This window comes from Protopterus annectens, chromosome 1.part2, assembly GCF_019279795.1.
Source record: "Protopterus annectens isolate FY-2018-M chromosome 1.part2, PAN1.0, whole genome shotgun sequence".
Taxonomy (NCBI): Eukaryota; Metazoa; Chordata; order Ceratodontiformes; family Protopteridae; genus Protopterus; species Protopterus annectens.
The window spans coordinates 1,000,829,846-1,000,850,576 of record NC_056727.1 but is presented as its reverse complement, the minus strand read 5'-3'; the positions used below and the strand labels follow the sequence as shown (position 1 = coordinate 1,000,850,576).

Sequence of the window (20,731 nt, the reverse complement as noted above, 5' to 3'; positions counted from 1 at the left end):
AAGCACTCTTGTTGCTTTGAAATTCTAAGTGTAAAATCCTCACTGGATTAATAGAAGGTATCAGTTCATCTCTGTGTTCCTGTGTTTTGCTAAAAGAAAGGGAAAACATTAATTAGGACATTTGTAAAGGTCCTTTTCGTCTCACTGTTGATCCCAGATGTATCCTTTATTACCATAATCATTATTCTTTTGACTCTAATATTGAACAGTTTCACAGCAGTACAAGCATAAAAATTATGTTTGTATAACAGAATCAGAACGGACTCCAAATCATCTTTGAGTACTTCTAATTTTTCAGTGCTGCACTGGTTTCTCGTGTGACTTCAGCATGAATGAAAGCAGCTTTCAGCCATTCAGCTCTCTGGAGATCCTTAGCCTGCTACATATTAATGAGCTTCCCTACCTTATCCCATCCTCCAGAGAGAAAATCTATCCCAAAGGTTAGTCAGTGTGTAGGGCTTGGGGATCTGTACATGTGCAGGGGCTGGCTGCTACCTTTTTGTCAACTGCAAATGAAATAAGCTGTCGCCTGGAAGAGTGGATATTTCTGCTGGTTTCTAGCTAGGCTAAAGCCCTCACCATGGCAAGCTTCTCTGGAATCCTAAAGCTTACTATTTTCCTGCTTGCGACCTGCTTATCTACTGCACAGGTTGTACATTTGTGGTTACATTTTCCTTCAATGCATTGTTACTTTGTTGATAAATCTGTTTAGCCTAATAAATAAGAGCGAGTAGAGTTGTAAAATACTGTTTTATCTGATTTCTTGTATCCTTCATATATATATGTAAAACTAAAATGATAGTTTCCTAGCTTTCTTGCCTGAATGGTCTAGACTCCATTGTTAAAACGATTTGTCAGCTGTAAATAATATCCACAATTAATAATGCTTTGATCAGGTATAGTGACAAGGCTTGCTGTGCAAATGGGCTTTAATTCAGAATTATTTTAATTGTATCTGTCTCAGGATTTAGGTGGCATGTCCTGCTTCTGTTACTGAATATTGCATGAATTAAGGACCCATTATTTCAGCCACATCCAGTGATTGATTAGCTATCTTCTAGAATGTATTCCCCTTATTCATTTTCAAAATGCAAAGTGAAGTATCATATTGAACATTGTGAGATGAATCCTTATTATTAAGGACTGCAGCTGGACTTAGGCTTCGAACCAGAGAGGGGGAGAATTGGAATGCGAAGAGTATAGCTGTAGATATAATTTAAGATGTTGCTAATATACATGACAGCTGTGTAAAAGTTTAGTGCAATATCATTTTTGACAATTAATAGGCTGCATTTCAACTTGTCAGCAATGAGGAAAACTTCTCTTTCATTTTGTCTGTCTTAGCCTTAGAAAGGTTTTAGGTAAGGTAAGCAGTGAGGACTGATATGATCAGGCATATCACAAAGTTATATTTATTTCTTTTATACTTGAGCTATCCATGTCACTCTCAACAGTTTATTAATCAAACACTTCTTTTATCAAGGATTTGCCACACATTTAAATAAATTAGAAAAAGAACTGACCTTCCGGTTATAAAAAATATAGACTTTATTGTTCTATATTTTGATATGGAGTTCATGTACTATTTTATTTTCTTAAACAGAAGAGTCATTGCTAATGATGTATTTGAAATTTGAACACTACTGTGCTGAGATGCTGACGGTTAAACAAAAAAAAAATCAATCTCATTATAAAGTTAATGCATGTTAATGCATTAATGTTGCAGAAAATGTTTCATTTTCTTGAGTAACCAGTGAAAGCTTAGGTTTGTATTAATGTAGCAATACTGTGATTAAGCTAAAGAATTTCTATGTTATTTTAGGTAGCTTTACCAAATGGTCGAGGTCCACCTGGTCCCCCAGGTCCCTCAGGGCTTCCAGGAGCTGATGGGATTGATGTAAGTAAGACCTGTGCTCAGGAAAGTGAGAAAAAGTTTGTGGACAAAGAGAGACATTGTACCAGGTCTGTGTAGTCTGAGATGGATGTGTCTACTAGAAAGGTTCCTTAACCATTAGGGGCATGAAAGAACACTAACACACAGTGTATGTGAGTGTGTGTGTGTGTGTGTGTGTGTGTGTGTGTGTGTGTATGCGTGCGAGTGTGTGTGTGTGTGTATGCGTGCGAGTGTGTGTTTGTGCATGTGTGCGAGCACGCGTGTGTCTGTGTGTGTGTGTGTGTGTGTGTGTGTGTGTGTGTGCCCATGTGTCTGTGTCTGCATGTGTGTGTGTGTCTGTGTATGTGAATATGTGTGAATGCATGTGCATGTATATCTACAATTTTGTTTCATTTCACTATTACTGATTCCTTTTGCTACTCTTTATCTGGAATGTAATATAACAATGATGAGGTAGTGGAGCACAATCTGGTTGTAGAAGTATACCAAAATAAAAATAAAGCAAACTGCAGTAGTGCAAAGGAGAAATGTAATAAAAATACACACATATCAAATAAAACAAAAATCATATAAAAGATGAGTGCTTTCGTTCTGATGAAGTACCTTGATGGGTACGAAAGCGCTCATCTTTTATGATTTTTGTTTTATTTGATATAAGTGTGCATTTTTATTAAATTTCTCCTTTGCACTACTGCAGTTTGGTTTACTTTTATTATGATAACAATGATACCGCAGTAATGCAGAGTCACTTAAACCGTGACAATAATCCTCTGAAAGGCATTTAATGCATAAATCTGCTACATAAATACTTTATCTAGTCATGTTATTAATCATTCCTTCTTTTAATATTTTAAAAACATGGAATACCTTAGAGTAACTGAGATTAAATATCTTTTATAACTTGATTCCATTTACTTTCTTTGCAAAAAGACATGTAATGCTTTTACGGTGCCAACAATATTTAGTTAAAAACATTTCTTGAGTATCACATTGCATGCATAATGTTGCTAATTGCTTATTTTGGTGCAGTTGGTTGAGTACAGCTGCATTCTTATTCTGATATTATGAAAAAGCTACATCGTACATGTGCTTTACTCATGTAAAAGGATGCCTAATGAAAAGGAGATACAGTTGTTTGGATACCTTTAAAAGAAAAAAAGAAACAATAATACTAAATGTGAGTTTTAGAAAAGTAAAACTGGAATGTAAGTCAATAAGTCAATGTCTGCATCACTTGTGGTTATAATAAGCTTTGATTAGACTTTTACATCAGAAATTCTAGATTTACAATAACATCTAAGAAAATGTAAACAAATGAAAATGACAAATGTTACTATGTTCTACAAATGATTTAAACTGTTGTATTTAATGACATAGTGACTATAATGTTATGTGGTAAATATAATCACTAAAAGAGACAGTTTTAATGTGCTACTCTACTAATTTGCATCTTATTTAATTATATTAATGTTGAAAATAATACCAAAAGTAACATTAAGTAGGGGGGCTGCAAATATTAGGTCTACACTTCTTGCATTAAGAATACATCTCAGAGTAAACAAAGCATTTATTTGAAATTATTTTAATGTTTGGTTTTGCAAAACACTCTATACTGAAAGATACTCGTGTATAGCAGCTCCTCAAGAAATAAATGGGATATTACCAATAGCTGCTGTTTATACTGGCAGATCCAGACCTGTTTTTTTTTGGTTAAGCATGTAAATGAACACACAATTTCACATATGTATATGCACTCAACCTATCCACTAGTTACCAATTGACTTATACCAAAAGTAGCTTTAAGCATTATAGCTGTAGAGTAAACAGTTATTCCTTTTTTTCCCCAGTACTGATGCTTGTCTTTTTCTTTAGGGTGAAAAGGGTCCCAAAGGAGTTCGTGGTCCACTAGTGAGTCACAATATATAATTAAAACAATTACAGTCTTCTTTTCTTTAAAGTTATTTGTACAATTTATCTATTAACTTGCCTGATAATTTTAATCTTTAATAACATTTTAGGGTCCAAAAGGTGAACCTGGACCCTCAGGTATTGATGGCCCCAAGGGTGAAGCAGGAATTGATGTAAGTAAAAACTTCAATAAACCTCATACTCTTTGTCTAGATATGTGAACATTTTGCTATTTTTATTCTGTACTTTCAGCAAATGTCTTAGAATCAAAAATGTTTATGAAGTCACTCTGAATGATTCTCTATAGAATAACATGAGTTAAGGTAGCCCAAAGTGTCAGGTCTGCAGTATGTTCTGCTTCCTGACTTATTTATGCAATTTTGTGTTACATGATATAGCCCAGAATGGTCCACTGAAACTTATATTGTGTTGTGTTATAGCATTAGAGTGGTAACTCTAAAATGTGCTTTATCTTGTTGTGATTTTTTTATTTTAATAGCTGGTATCATGAAAGGTTTCCATGTTAGGAGCTTGAAAGGCATTTTGTTGTAAACCATGCCACATGAAAATATGACTGATGTTTTCATAAATCACTTTCCCGAAGTGGACCTTGACCATGCACTACAATTTAGGGGCATTTCCGTGCCTGAACTCAGTATAATTAGCTGTGACAGCACTATTCCTTGGGGCAAGGCTTAACTTTGACAACACATGTAGAGTATTTTACAGGGGGAAGTATCCCCCATTGTACAGTCCCATGACTTAGATATACTAATACCTGGATCATCATTGTACCTCAGAGAAAAGGCAATTCTCTCAGCTACAGCAATTTTATACTTAGTATACATTTCCCCATAACCACACTTACATTCTTTACAGTCCTGAGGACATAACATCCTGGTATTTATAATGGGAATCCATCTCAGCAATCTCAATGTGGCAATATGAGCTTTGACCAAATTTAAATTGCTGAATAATTTGTCATCACAAAACTGTGGCAAACCACCATTTTACATAATACTGAATAGCTGCAAGTCTAGTCTTTTGGATTTAAAAAGTTCTGTAACTATAGTTTCCCCCTTTATCATAATGCACTGCTGAAATATGTAAGAAAAAACTTCCTTTAATGTAATTTTTACAACAAATAAATGAGAAACTCATACTAGATCACAATAGGGTTATACAAAAACAGACTTTCTTTTTTTTGTCTTTTAGTATAAAATTTAAAAAATGCTACTGCATTACATTCAAAGATTTCTATAGTCATTAGCTGTTGTTAAGGGTTTATATTTAATTTTCTACTTTTTAGGAAGATTTCTGATTGACTTCTGAAAGTTTTATGATTGTGAGAGTAAATTGTCAGCACACTGCTATCTGCAATACACAGTCAGTTATGATAATGCAGAAGGTCACTCTACAGGCATCCATCTCATGTCACATGTCACTCACGTCCCTATGTATTTCAGTCATACTGCATTAGATAAGACAGCATCACCCATATAGAAATATGTGATCTGAACAGAGACGCCTTGACATTTGCCTAGTGTTATTTATATAAATTTCCCAGTTTTAATTACCCATGATTACCTGTTTCATGTAAAGCATGACAGACAGGATATGGATGACTGCTTCTATTCTGTAGTTGGCTATCCAGCCAGAATGACCTTCAAGAAGTAAGACCTGGAAAGGCGCAGGACTGAGACCAAAGCACATTTGCTTCCTTTACTAATCCCATCTATGTAGTTGCATGAATCAGTGATTCATGACCCTGTTTAGAAGAACTAGAGATGCAAAACTGGCTTACCAGTGCTGACACAGGTGCTGAGCTACACTGCTGGAGGCTGTAGTTTAGAAATGAACCTCCATTGCTGGTGGGGCCTAATTGGATGGTAAAGGATGACTGACAGCTTTCCTGTTGGGGACTGAGTATAGGAGCAGAGGTCTGACATGTGATATCTTGGACAGGTAGGCCAGATCATTGTTATGCAAATGGAAGGAGGAGTGAAAGATGGAACAAGGCCTTAAGATTACATGTAACCTGTGGTCATATCAAGCATTCATTCTTTGCCAAGGTAATTGCTAAAATGTGAATCTTATTGATTGATTTATTTTATTCGTTGTTAACAAAATCTGGCTAACATATAAAATCCTTTTTTCTAGGATATTCTGTGAGTACATATCTGCTTAAGTGATTTGATCAGAGTATCAAATCATAGAGTAGTATATATCAAATGGCTGCTAAGAAGATGCAACATTTTCTTAGCACAGTTAGGCCAGTATGCACAATTTAAGAGGTTATATATATTAATTCTTGGATATTTTGTGAAGTAGCTTCTGGAAATTAGTGCAAAGAGTTAATGCTATTAGTTGTTAACTAACTTCATCCCGTAATCCAGGGCCTTCATTTGTCTGCAATTTCTGAAGAAGTCACTTAACCAGACAGTGCTCCTTAGCCGAACATGAAAATGGCCTGTGTGGATCAGAGCTCTACTCTAGTCATTATATACAAATACAGTAACAGTTAACAGAGAACATTAAATTAAAACACTGCAGGACTTAATTGTCATTAATAATTTACAAGCACAATACAATCTCTTTTTGAGCTACAATTGTAGCCAAAACATAAAGATAATAGAAATAAATGTGTATTCTGCCCAAACCACACACTTGCCACAGAACAACCTCCTTCCCTTTTAAGCTTACATATTAGGTCAGAGGATATTACCAACTTTGGAAGGTTGCATAACATTTCAGGGGTGTATTTATGCAGTCTGAAATCTTCCTCCCTGCCCTACATGAAACATTATGTTTTTTAGGAGACTCATATATTCCTATAGTCACTGAGCTGAAGTCATAAATTTTAAATAAATAAATGATTGAATAAATGAATAAAGAAACAAACATTCAAGTAATAAATATGAGTGATACAAGAACAATGTACTAGTCCTAATTTGCCACAGCTTTTTCATTTTGCCCTCATCCTCTGCCATGTAATGTACATTCAACCTTCCCATTCAGTTTCTGTCAGTGTGTATGAAACCCAATGACTGCTAGCTAAAAAAAATAAATAAAATAACAAAAATAATTCAGCTGTTGTATCTGACCCCTTGACCCATATGCTTTGGAGGCTTATAGCTCCATTATTGTCCAGATACATTCAGATTCATATCATCAGCCCACCTTGATCTGATTATTGATTCCCTGGTCACTGGGAAACTGCATACTTCATACAGTTTCAAAATGTGAGCTAAACATGAGTTAGTGAACTCCTGACAACTACCATTATATCTGTACTGGATGAGTTACTAGAAAAGTACAAGGCCGCCGACTCTGTCTTCTTCCTCAAGAAGATTGTTATATCTCAGAAGTCATGCCCATTGTAATGTATATCTCAGAAGTCATGCCCATTGTAATGTATATCTCAGAAGTCATGCCCATTGTAATGTATATCTCAGATGTCATGCCCATTGTAATGTATATCTCAGATGTCATGCCCATTGTAATGTATATCTCAGATGTCATGCCCATTGTAACGTGCGTCTCAGAAGTCATGCCCGTTGTAACGTATATCTCAGACGTTATGCCCATTGTAACGTATATCTCAGAAGTCATGCCCATTGTGATGTGTATCTCAGATGTCATGCCCATTGTAATGTAGATCTCAGACATCATGCCCATTGTAACGTATATCTCAATCGTCATGTCCATTGTAATGTATATCTCAGATGTCATACCCATTTTAACGTAGATCTCAGAAGTTATATTGACTTACCATTGCAGTTCTGTCTGCCAAGGTACCTTTGTATGAAGGCCTCCTCATGAGTATTATTTTTTTTATTAAAGGTACTTGACCTTATTAATCAAGCAAAACTTTTGCTAAAGCTTTACTCACTGCAGTCTGTTGACATTCTGTAAGAACTTTAGAAGTCTTACCAAACCTGCCCAACATATATACACACTGTCTTCTTCTGTTGTGTATAGTACAGTTATAACCCAAGGAGATGGCCTGATCTTCTTTTTTGTTACTGTATTCACGGATGATGGCATTTCATGTTCTACCCTCTTGCAGGTCACTACTGTATGCTGATAATGTGGATATTTGCTTTCAAAGTATTCAAGTAACTACAGTGTTTCCTACTATTTTGTATGATTTTCTCCCCCTTGAATCTGTCTCATATTAAACATAAACTCTAGGGAAACATTAGCTCATTCAGATCTGCCTGCATACTTAAGAATCCTTCCTATTACCTTGCAACTCTTGACTCCATTGAAAACCCATCTGTGAGTGTCTCCTCCTATAAATACCTTAGCTCAAGGCTTACAGAAGTCCTCATGCTTTGATGTTTATATCTCTGACACATGTAGGTGTGTCAGTGCTAAAACTGGATTAGAATTATGTGGCTGTCTCACCTCTTTCTCCTCGGGCATGGCTGATATTGGTAGCTACTTGTCCTTTCTTCTGATACTTATTGGATGCCATATTTTGTTGGTGATATTCTTGTACTGCTGTTACAACTGAGACTCTGCTTATAATATCTGTTCAGTGCTTGGGCTAATAGACAGATCCAAGATGGATACATTTCAGCTACAGCCTGAGAGTTGGAAATCAGAAGAGAACACAAATTTACAATCAGAATGGGTTAGATAATAGCTTCATAAAAGTATGGAGGCATGAAAGTCAATTATCAGGGCAGAAGAAATACTACAGGCATGCATAGTAAACATTAAAAGCAGGCACAGAATAAGCATATTAACAAACTAGTACTTGGCATCAGCAATGCTATAAATTTTCGTATTACAAATATAGTTGCATGGTAGGAAGTTGAAATACCTTAAATGATAAGTAATGTAATTAGGAATAAGGTCACTCAGTCACTTTTTTGTCTCTGTCTGTCTCCTTGTATTTGTCATCTTTCTACTTAACCCATCTACTACACCAGACACAACAGGATTGTTGGTGCCCCATTCCTCAGTACTTCTTTTACCAAACCACCCTTTTAGTCATCATCTGCCTTTAGTTTTGTGGCCCAGACCATTCTACCTTTACTTCATTTTGCATTGTTTGCAAAGTCACTAACTTATCTCCAATTTTTAAATATTATTAACTTCTTATAGTGTTCTTTTACTAGAAATGGCAACCATTTTATTTTTCTTTTTGTCTCGATGTTTCTCCACCTGCTTTTGTTTCCATAATGTCAACATCATGATTAATTTTGTGCCTGGGCTGTTATATTTTGAAATGTGTCCTATATTTATTGAATTCTTATTACTATCTTCTTCTTCTTTCGGCTTTTCCTGATAAGGGATCGCCACAGCGGAACTCCGGTCCACTAATGATTAGCAGTTGATTTTTAAGGTGCCGAGGTGCCAGCCTGATGCCCAACCTTCAACGAAGGCATGTCCATTCACGCAAGACTTTTGGACGCCACTCGACCGCTGGGAGGACATTCAGACTCCACACGGAAGGTGCTCCAGTCGAGAATTGAACTGGAGAACCTCTTTCTGTGAGGTGACAACGCTACCGCTACACCACCGCGGCTTCCTGAATTCTTATTACTATGTCAAAGTTTATTACTATTGCGACCATTTGCATTCATTCCAGTGTTTTATAAATCATTCTAGATATTCATTGTAACATTTGGATTCTCACTGTGACTGAATGACCACATACATAATTAGTTATTATTTTATTCCTGGTAGAACAATAGGTTGCAGACTAACCTTAGGTTCAAAAGGTCATGGGTTCTATTACCACACCAGGTAGATGACTTGCTGATATTGCAGTGCACCACAAGGGGGAACTGCACTCCTGAATATGTTGTCCTTTGGATGAGACGTTAATCAGAGGTCCCATCTGCTTCAGCTGTGGTAGCTCTGGTAGATGTAAAAGATTTCATGGAACCTATCAAAAAGGGGAATTTCACTGATGCCCTGGAGCAATTTCCACTAGTATTATAAATATCACCTTGGGTCTCCCCTGAAAAGAGGTCACTAGCCTAGCAGCACTAATCCAGTCAGTAAAAGGATAAAATAAATAAATAAATAAATAAATATTGTTTCTATTTTTGGGACATTCCTGAAAATGATTAAGTATATTTAGCTGGTCAACAGAAACATAGGTATCCATTACACTTATTGTTCATGAAAAGTATTAAACTGAAATGTAATAAGAACATCGTAAAACAAAAGTGGAGCAAATTAGAGAATGCTATAACAGCATAGCAAAAAGCAGCATAAATTTACCCCAGAGTTACAAATAAGCTACTGCAAATAAAACAAGAAATATTGCTGTCATGTGCTGAAGCAATTCGCAAAACACATACTAGTTATTGTAAATACAATATTTAATGGTGATCAGCAAAAGGTTTTTACTGTGGCTCATTGGCCTTGCAGATCAAATCAGTTTTTATAGACAACTTCAGATTTCAGACAGACATTCTTAATAGTCTAAACTTTTTACTGTGTGTAACATTTCAGAAGCAATAAAAGTGACAAACTATTAACCGAGCTAAGATAATGAAATGATGGCGGACAGAGGCCTAAAAATAGGGGCAGATTTTAATTATTGCTCTTATAAACAGCTGCTGCACTAAGATGAAGAGAAATGAGAAACCGTACACACCACGTACTGCTGATTACAAAGCAGTCACATTCACCGTCATTAGGAAAATCCTGGGAATTAGACAGATTTCCATTGCCTAGCTAGTTCAGAAATTCTTTTATTTTCCAATAAACATCTTTATTAAATTATCATGTATGACATAGGCAATCTTACATTTATATAAATGAAAAACAAACAAAACAGACACCACTTTAGTCGCAACCATTATACACAGACACCATTGAAACAACTGTAGTTGCAAACATTATACATCACTTATAATCTATTCATTGTCAGTTAAGCATTATATGGGTCATTCAAATCCTGCCTCTTATGCCTTGTTCCTTCTCTGCATATATTGTTCCCACAATTCCCATTTTTTCCTATGTAGTTTGCTTTGTCCCTTTTATAAAGATCCCAATTCCAGTTGTTTTATCTGTGTTACTATATTCACTACATCTAGTAAATGGTCTAGACTTTGATTTCCATTTTATAGTAACCAGCAGCAACCATAATTAGTCTCAGCAAGGCTTTATTATGTCTAGATAATTCCGATAATGTATCATAGCTCAAAAAAATCATCTCCCCAGTCAATCCAATCTGCTCACCCAGCATCTCCAACAGAGAGGTCCGCATGGAATCCCTAAAGTATGCCAGCTCATTACACTCCCAAAAAATGTATTTCCAGCCACCTCTTTCTTGCTCGTCACACCTCCAACATTTGCTACCGACCTGAGGAAAAATTCTTTGGAGCCTTCTTGGGGTATACAAATACATATGTAAACACTTCCAGGCAAAGCTGCTAAATCGTCTAGACTTTGTTGCATATTAGGGAGATCTAAGTATCCCCCTATTGTCTCTTTGTGGCTTGCTTGTCCAGCCTCTTCCAATCCTTTCTAAGCTCCTGTGATTGATTCTTATTATCATGCAGTATTTTCTATGCTCTATTAATTATTCCTTTTATAACGGCAGCTTCTGTTCTAGATTCTATTAAAAACTCTACCAGTGCTAGTCTTTCATTTAGGACCCCCCTATTTCCTTCTCTTTGCCTATAGCCTGATATCAGTCCTTGATAGGGAAGCCAATTTCTAACCTGCAGTCCAAATGCATTCTTGGCCTCTTCCCATTGTATTACCTTTCCCTTTCAAGTTATTTCATAGGTTCATAGGTTCATAGGTTGGTACTAGGCTATCGGCCCTAGGGCCTATACAAGCCTAGCCATAACAATTCCCTGGCTATTTCTTCCCACACTATTTACTTCCCTGGATCCCTGTCTAGCAGGGCGACTGACATGATCCCCAGGTTGAATTTCCTTTCTCCCATCCAATTGTCAAGGTTCCTTTTGAAGAGGGCCAAAGAGGCGCTCTGCTTGACATGTATGGGCAGTCTATTCCGGAGTCTGGGGAGTCTCTGGGTCAGGAACCTATCCCTCCAGCATATTTTGTTTATTATGATGACAAGGTTTAGATCCCTGGAGCATGTGGCTCTGAGGGATTGGGATTTCTTTAAATGTAACATGTCCAACAGCTCTGGATTTGACATGGCCTTGTATGTTAAGCAGAGATCGCCTCTGAGTAGATGATATGCGACAGAGTATAGCTGGAGTTTTTTAAGGTGGTCAGCGTAGGGCATCTGCTTTAGGCCTGTGATTCTTTTAGTGAGGTATTTCTGTGGCCTTTCCAGTTGTTGCAGATGTCTTGAGAGGTACATACCAAATGGGGTGTTGTATTCTATAATGGGTCTAATGAGGGATGAGTACAGTGGGACAATGACCTATTTGATCCCAATACCTTGGTTCTTTTGCCAGTTTTCTCCTATAAATTCCAGCCCCCCTTTTGCCTATTATCTGTATCCCGACCACAGTCATCCCTAGTGGCAGAATCTCTTTTCTCCATTCTCATGCTGGTTTAGTTCTTAAAATACTCCCTGCTAGTTTATGAATATAATACTCTGCATGATTTTTGCTGTTCTCATTAACAGTCTGCATCCAAAATCCCAGTCTCACCTTATTTCTTGAGCTTCCTCCCTGAATTATCATCATTCCTTTCCACTTTGAATTATAGTTTTCTGCTTGTGCTATGTATAAGAGCCTTAACTGTGTTGCTGTAAAATACCCCCACAAATTGGGTTGTTCTATTGGAAGAACCAGGGTATCCCACTTGACCCTTGCTGTCTTCCCTTCCATGATAAAATCCTTCAACTCTTTTTTAATTGCTATCCACAGCTTCTCCTGTGGTTGATAAATATATGCATGACCCATGTATAAGACTAAAGGAACTAAAAACATTTTAATTACTTGTGTGTTAGTATCCATATCCATATAACAAAGCTTTCAGTTTCTCAATTTTTTGTATTATGTTCAGTTTAGTCTTTTCACACATATCTTTATCTGCCACAACAGTGTCATTTCTAATCCACACTCCTAAATGCATCATTTTATCATGTCCCCATAAATATGGATATTGTTGGACCAGTTTGCGTGTGGGTACATAATTTACTACTATTGCCTTTGTTTTAGCTTCATTAATTTTGTATCCCGAGAAGATTTGAAACTGTCTTAAAATGTTCCACAAGACTGTAATGTCCCTTTCTGGTTTTGTCATGTAAAAAATAATATTATCTGCAATTAGAGCCAGCTTTCCTGACTACCATACCAATTATATCCTTGAATATCTGAGTTCCTTATTTTCTTTGCCAATTGTTTTAGATATAACAACAAAGGGGGAAGTGGACAACCCTGCCTCATTCCTCTTTTCAAGCAGAAGTCATCAGAGAGGACCCCACCCACTATAATTTTCACCTCCAATCCCTCATATATACTCCTAATCAGCCTTATATTTGTATCAGGAAAAGCAAATGCTTCCATTGCCCTGCTCATGACGTCCCAGTCTACTCTGTCAAATGCTTTCTCTGCATCACCCACCAATAAAAGTGGTATTTTCTTACATTCTGCTTCCCTCTGGATCATATGTGTTCTGTTAATGTTGTCAAATGTTTGTCTCCCCTCCATGAAACCACACTGATCCATATCTATCAATTTTGGTATCACTTTTCCCATTATTTTAGCCATTATAGACACAAACACATTATAATCATGTTTTAGTATTGAAATGGGCCTGTATGAAGCTGGATCTGATGGATCTTTGCCCTCTTTAGATATTACCATTACCACCGCCTTCTTCCAGGATGTTGGTACTTCTCCTCCTCTTAAAATACTGTTAAACAAAACCTTCCAGATGTTTAACAGTTTTTTTCCCTCCTGACTTCCAAACTTCCACAGGAATACCATCCATTCCTGGGGACTTTCCTGTAGATTTGTTATACATAGCCATTTTTGTCTCATCCCTTCCTATCCTAACTGTTAGTAATTGAGCCACATGTACCTCTAACCTTGGCATATTTAATTCTTCCATAAATATTCCCATTTGTACCTTTTTTTGATTTCCATATTTCTCTGCTTTTTACAAACTTTCATAACATTTTCAAAATATTTCTAATTCTTCTACAGGATCTCTTGTTATCTGTCTTGTTATAGGCTCCCTAAGCAGCCCTTTCCACTTTCTGTTGCCTGAGTCATTGTGCTAAAAGTTTTTGTGCTCTAGATTTATTATCAGAAAACAGTTGCTTAACAGCAATCTTTCCAAACTCTTGCATGTTATCGAGGTAATCCCTTATTTTCTGTTTAGCATTCTGCAGTTGCTCCTTTTCTTGTTCTGAGAGATTCCCCGTTTTGCAATACTTTAACATTTGTCAGTCCCTCTAAATAATTCTTGTTACTTCTTAACCATATCACCCTTTCCTTTACTTCAACCCTAGTTTTAAGCTCCACTTAATTTTATCCACTCACTAGTTACATTTTCAGAAGAAATTTCTATCTTCTCTAGTAGCTCCTGAATTAATTCTAAAACCCATTTCTTAAATTCCTCTCTTTTCAGCCAATAGGTGGGAAAGTGCCAGTGTCTCATTTTTATTTCATTACCTTGTGTTTTTATTTTAGTTATTATTGGTACATGATCCAAAATAGATATTGGGTACATTTCAGGACCTTCAATTAAATGCACGTTCCTGTGAGATATGAATTCTATCTAGCCTAGCCCAGTTTTTGTATCTTGGAGAATAATATGTAAATTCACTGTGAACTCCTAGTACTGAGTTCACATCTTCCATGCCAAATATTTTCATAAATTTCTTCAAAAATATACCTTCTTTTGTTATATTTCCCTTCTGGGCCCTCCAGACACATCTTCAGTGTTGCAAACCAAATTCCAGTCTCCACCTATAAGTAATATTCCTTGCTGAAAGCTGATTATTTCTCCTAGAATTTTCTTAAGCTCCATTATAGCAGTTTTAAGTGAACTGTAAATAAATGCCACTGTAATCCTCCTCCCTTGCCAGTAGCCACTTAATACTATATATCTTCCATTAGTATCTTTTTTTCCTTCTTCAGCTAAATCAAAAATTCTGTTTGAAAGAAGCATCTGTGTTGTGTTATCGTGGTTTACATTACACACATTTACTAGTGACTCAAGTGCAACTCTTGGTGCTTGTATACCAGAAATCACATATTTGTGTCACAGAGAGCATTCTCAAACAGGTTTCTGAGCAAGAAATAAAAGGGAAAGCACAAAAAACAAAATTGTTAATAGTGACTACTAAGAAAGGTTACAGATAATGATTTTACAAAGAAAAAATGGCACTCTTCCTAAATATACTCTCATGGAAATTAAATAGATTTAATGTGTTATATACAAAATATAATATTTCACATGAAAAGCAGCAGCAATGTCTAAACTTTGTAGCTAAGATAACATACATACAGCAAACTGTTCAATATTAACAAACCTCTTAGTGCAAGAAATCTGGGCAAACCCTGAAATAAAAGGGGACACAGGCCCAAAAGTGGCAACACATTTTAAATATTGCTTTTATAAACTTAGAAAGTAAATAGAATAACAAGTTTTATGTTAACATGCATTTTCTGAAGGATTAAAAGTCTGAAACTCAAATGTGTGTCATTAGTGACTTCAATCCGCAATGATTTGCCAGAAAACCACAAATATTATGAGGAACAGACCACAAATATGAGGCCAAAATCTGGGTGTTCTGCAAAAATCTGGACAGTTGAGAGGTATGAAGCCCTGTTAGAAATAGTATCAGATGTATATACCTGTTTTGCTTTATCAAACCTCATCAGTGGCATTCTCTTTTAAGAGTCATTTATTCTCTCATTACCTGCTTGATCCATTTCATGGTTACACAAGAGATGGAGCCTACCTAGCACTCAGTGGGTGCAAGGCAGAAAAACTAATCTGGAATGACTGTCAGCCCACACCTGTCTGTTTGTAAATCTTTTTTTGTTTGCTCCACCTTTAACCATCTAACATGTCTGACGTGCCAGTTATCCCATTAATTTCCCCTCATTCCACTGACTTTGTTATCCCTTATTATATATTATCATCCCTTATTATATATTATTATCCCTTATTGCCTTACAGATGCGATCTCCCCTTTCTAGGAAGATTTCCCGCATTAGCAGCCATTGTACGTATATGCTAGAAGTTGAGGGTAAGAGTCAGGGACCACCCAGTCATCGCCCTTCAGGTGTTCAGATTCTCTTTGTTACTCCATAACTCTGGAATGTATGCATGCTCCTTTGTGCTGTGCATAAGACAGTGGTCCTTTAATGCCTCCATATATTTATGACTTGCTTACAAAGGAGGTTGGGTCTTCTGTATAGACATTGTAATCCTGACTGTAGTACAGGCAAACTGGGCTCATGTAGTGAACTAGCTGTCTTCATGAAGGCCCCACATAAAGGCACTTTGTCTGGGGCAAGCTGCTTTCAGAGCATGCCTTTCAAATTGCAGGCATTGAAAATAGGATCAGAGGCTCTTGAAAAGCAGATTACTTAAAAAAAAATGGACTTCTAATTAGCATACAATTTGAATACAAAATAGCACATAATTCTTCCCACTTCCAGTAGCAATGTGGGATACTACTCAGAAACACGTTTAAAAACTCAAGAGGGACAAAAATGATGGAAAAGTACAAGCTCATTATCAGAGACAGTATTAAATCTATAAACTTTAATGAACTATATAGTAAAATTGCACCACAAAATGTAATTTATTTTTGCTTCTAAAAAGGGAAATGTAAGCTGTGTTCCCTCTTTCTTTAAATTATTGTTGCCACTAGTAAGTTGGTAATGCAGTGTAGTTTTCTGTGTACTGGACAGCTTCAAACAATCATACGTGATGAGGCGGATTCAGAAAATTGTGTGAAGTAACTCAAGCCTGAAAATAATGACACCTCCAAAAATATGTGCATCATTTTTATTGGTAAATAAGGCCTGAAAATAAGTACTTCCTGCAAAATATGTACAGCTGAGGGGTCTGTTCTAGAGTATTCTTACATGCTGGAAATTGCCACAGCTGCTACCCCCAACTCATGAGGTTATTGAGCAGGCTATTGGCACTCAGCACTCATTTCTACCTGTCTCACCAGACTTTGTCACCAAGTTCACTATTCTACTACTTAAGACTGGGTTACTATGCTATAGTTTGGACTGAAAATAATATACCAGCAGAACCAGGCATCTTCATAACCAGAATCCGTTTTAGGACAAAACAAAATTTCTACTTCAGGGTGTTTATCCTTTTACTGACAACTTGTTGTGATTTTCTACTCATTTATTGTGAGAATCAGTGCTATGAGGTAATTATATGATAATTATTTCAAATCCCTGTTTTCTTCCTTTTTAAGAATGTTGTTTTAAGTAAGACAAATCATTTGGGTATGTGGCATATTTTAAGAATAGTAACAGAGGGAGAGAATATAATTTTTTTAGTATCATTCTTTACACAGGTGACTATTGTCTGTTTAAGCCCATTTACCACTCCCCTATACCAAACACACATTCCATGCGCTTCCATTTAGTTTCAGTTACTCATATTTTATCTGCTTCTATTGTATTCCTAAGCTGGTCTACACCTTTGGTCTCCTGCCTTCTCACCCTTTCTGCTATACTATTCCAGAGTCACTTACCTCCTTCAGTGGAGACAAGGCCCTTTTATATGGCCATCATTTTGGTGGGCAAAACATGAGTGTTGCAGAGAGTCACTAGCCAGTAGGGGTGTAATCTGCTTATACTGATCATCCCCCCAACCCTGTGTATCCAGTCTTAAATATTATCAAAGGGCACTCTCTGCACAATTACATATTCAGGAAGTCTTGGACAGCTGCCAGATTAAAAGCCTACTGTTGCTTGTCCACCTGTTTTGCCAGTTCCAGGAGGCAACACTAGAGAACTGTATCCCTTGATGACCTTGTTGTGAGAAAACAGGGTAAAAGATGTTTTACTGCATGTTATTTTAGTGAGACCACTAAAATCTTTGTCACTTCTAAACCTGCATCACTTCCATACCGTCTCCCTAAACCAATGGACAAGCCCTCAGTCATGCATTAACAGGTGTGTCTCTAATCAATGACAGAATCAATGTAAAGCCTGACTGTTCAACCACATTTGACTGAAAGATAGTGATCACTGTAATTAGGGGTTTCACTTGGTTCGAAGTTAGGGTGGTCTTGGGGCTGATCACATAGGTTTAGAGGACAGGGGGCACAGACTCTGCTCTAGAAATGATGAGTTTGATCTGGCCTGAGAGATGATGCTCATTTAGTAAACAACATCCTATGATGAGCTGGCTGTAGATCGGCTGACTTTGGTAACATAGGGCTTGGCTGGCTGTAGTCGAAACAATTTTATTAACAAATAAATCAACATCGACACTTATACTAGAGGCAAACATTACTTGTGCCATCCGTGGCATCCTAGCTATAAGGGGGATTTTGTTATGAATGGCCTAAACCATCCACTGATGGTGATGTGAGCACTTGCACCACTGTATGAATTACCTATATCTTGTGTCCATGCATGTGTGCTCATACACATGTGTAAGCAAAGTGTCAGCAAAGTAGTGGTACAAGCCTCTTGGGACCACCAGTCCTTCCCCTCAGGATAAGCAGACCTATACTCCTTATATGGTTAAGTGCTCCAAACCACTAATCAAACTCAGATCTCCTAAGCCATAGTCAGGGCTTTATTTTTCCTGCATAACTGGCACAAGCTACCAGGATAGTTAATTTTATTTAGTTGGTATTGTTATGGACAGAGCTATGTATAACAGCACAACACATATGTTTTCCCTATTAAGTGTAATAGAGGGGCAGCGCCGAATATCAGAGCACAGGCTAGGGTACAAGCAAAAAATCTTATCAAGCACAGACTAGGGTGCAAGCAAAAAATCTTATCAAGCACAGACTAGGGTGCAAACAAAAAAATCTTACCACATTCTTTTCTTTATCTGTCTGTCTCTCTATTGTTTGGGTGTTTTTTAGTGGTTAAACAGTAGGTGCTGTTTGTGAGCATAGTTGGAATTGCTAGTCTTTTCAAACCCTTATATATATAGACAGATAATCTTGGTTATAAATTGATAAAAAGCTAATAGAGTGTGCACTTTACATGTGAACATGCTTTGTACTGTCTTGGACATATCAGGAAAATAACATTTCATGTTTTCTCTGAAAGTCATCTTGAAGCAAATACAACTTATACAACTTTACAGGCGCACAGCTGACATATCAATGAGAATCCACTTTTGTATCAAGTAATACAGGTTTCACAACCCTCAGAAGTAGGTAAGCAAGGCTTCTTAAAATAGTTGAGATTTTAACAATGGAGTAAAACAAATGAAATATTCTTAACAACAGAGCCACTGGGTTAGAGACTTTCTTAATGGTGAGTTTCAGTGACCGAATGAAATTGATAAATATTGCTCTGTCCAGATGTTGGAGCTCTTTTTAGCAAAATAAAATTCAGGTTATCAAAAACTATTATTTTCCTATTCTGTATTTCAGCAGACTCCAAGCCAGCACTGGAGAGATTTCTGTGGACATTTTAATCTATCATATTATATTCAATGAATACAATATTGCATATATGACATCCTGTGAATTTCAGAAGGCAGACCTATTCTCAGATGTAAGGTAACATTTAATTATCATTGTTTGAAGCCACATAACGTGTGGAAAATAGCAATGATAGTTTTGTTACAGCTCTCCTTAAACATACACATTTGGAAAGAGACTGCCATGTTTACAGAGAGCGTGGTGCAGACCATATTATTTGTAAAAGACATTCTTGTGAAATGTAGTCACCATCTCAAAATACCATTGACCTAGTAAGTCTGTGCTTGAGGTACTGTAGAAGAAGTTATGACCATGTAAACGTAGTATGTAGAATTAAAGTAATATTTATTTAAATGTGACTGCACTAAAGAAAATGAGCAGCTATGCAGATGCTGAAGATTCTTTTCAGTGCTGAGTGGTTTTAAACTCATTGGTGTGAAATGCCTAACATACAGACTTCTTCAAGGCTGCTTACCTTAACTGTGGCAAACACCTAAGTGCTAATTAACACTGAAGTAGTCCATCTGTTTTTTGACATTCTTCCCAAACTGCCTGTGGGGATCCATTTCAGGGCTGTACTCATAAAAGGACAAAGAAAGCAGTCTTTGCAAAGAAGGTAGGTGACAGGGGTGTTGAATGGAAAGGATAACATGCTCTAGAAGTACGAGAAAAAGGCTATCTTGTATGGTACCGTTTTACGTTAAACCCAACAACCACAACATGCTTTACATTCCAAGAAGTTATTTCACTTCGGTACTGCATTATATGTCTGTGTGTTGGGCTATCATGTTTAAATTATAAAGATAAAATCTTACATTTTTTTAAATGATAAGGATAGAATGTTAAATATTTGTACAAGCATTCCAAAAACTTGTTCAACATATAAAATGATAGCTCTTCTTCTTCTTCCATGTCTTCACAGTTTGTTATAAAAGACTGAGTAGATCACAGGCCTGATCAACTGATTTTAAATTAAGCAATTATTTCCTAACCAGTCAGTAAAATGTAAATCAATAAATGCATTTCTTATTTGGTCATTCCTGGTTAAAAGAAACTTAATAAGTATATGTAAGACAAACATATATATATATATATATATATCTGGATGGAAAGACTGACACACACACATATATATATATATATATATATATATATATATATATGTATATACACACACACACACACACACGCACACACACACACACACACACACACACACACACACGGATTGAGGAAATTTATTTATTTTATTATTTTATTTATTTTATTTTACATTTGTTGACCGGGCTAGTCCAACTGGATACATATCCATTTTCAGTGGAGGCCTGGGGAGAAAAGCTCCACATTCCAGAAAAAAGATC

The 20,731-nt window shown here is 36.5% G+C and overlaps 1 protein-coding gene across 1 annotated transcript in view; it reads left to right on the top strand.

Moving 5' to 3' along the window:
- Positions 1-449: 449 nt before the first annotated feature.
- COL9A2 (collagen type IX alpha 2 chain) overlaps positions 450-20,731 on the top strand; it is a 447,350-nt gene continuing 427,068 nt past the window's right edge. Inside the window, exons 1-4 of the mRNA XM_044059964.1 lie at positions 450-649; positions 1,823-1,897; positions 3,767-3,802; positions 3,913-3,975. Of these exons, the coding sequence (XP_043915899.1) occupies positions 581-649; positions 1,823-1,897; positions 3,767-3,802; positions 3,913-3,975 (243 nt within the window). The 5' untranslated portion in view covers positions 450-580. The remainder of the gene's footprint in view (positions 650-1,822; positions 1,898-3,766; positions 3,803-3,912; positions 3,976-20,731) is intronic.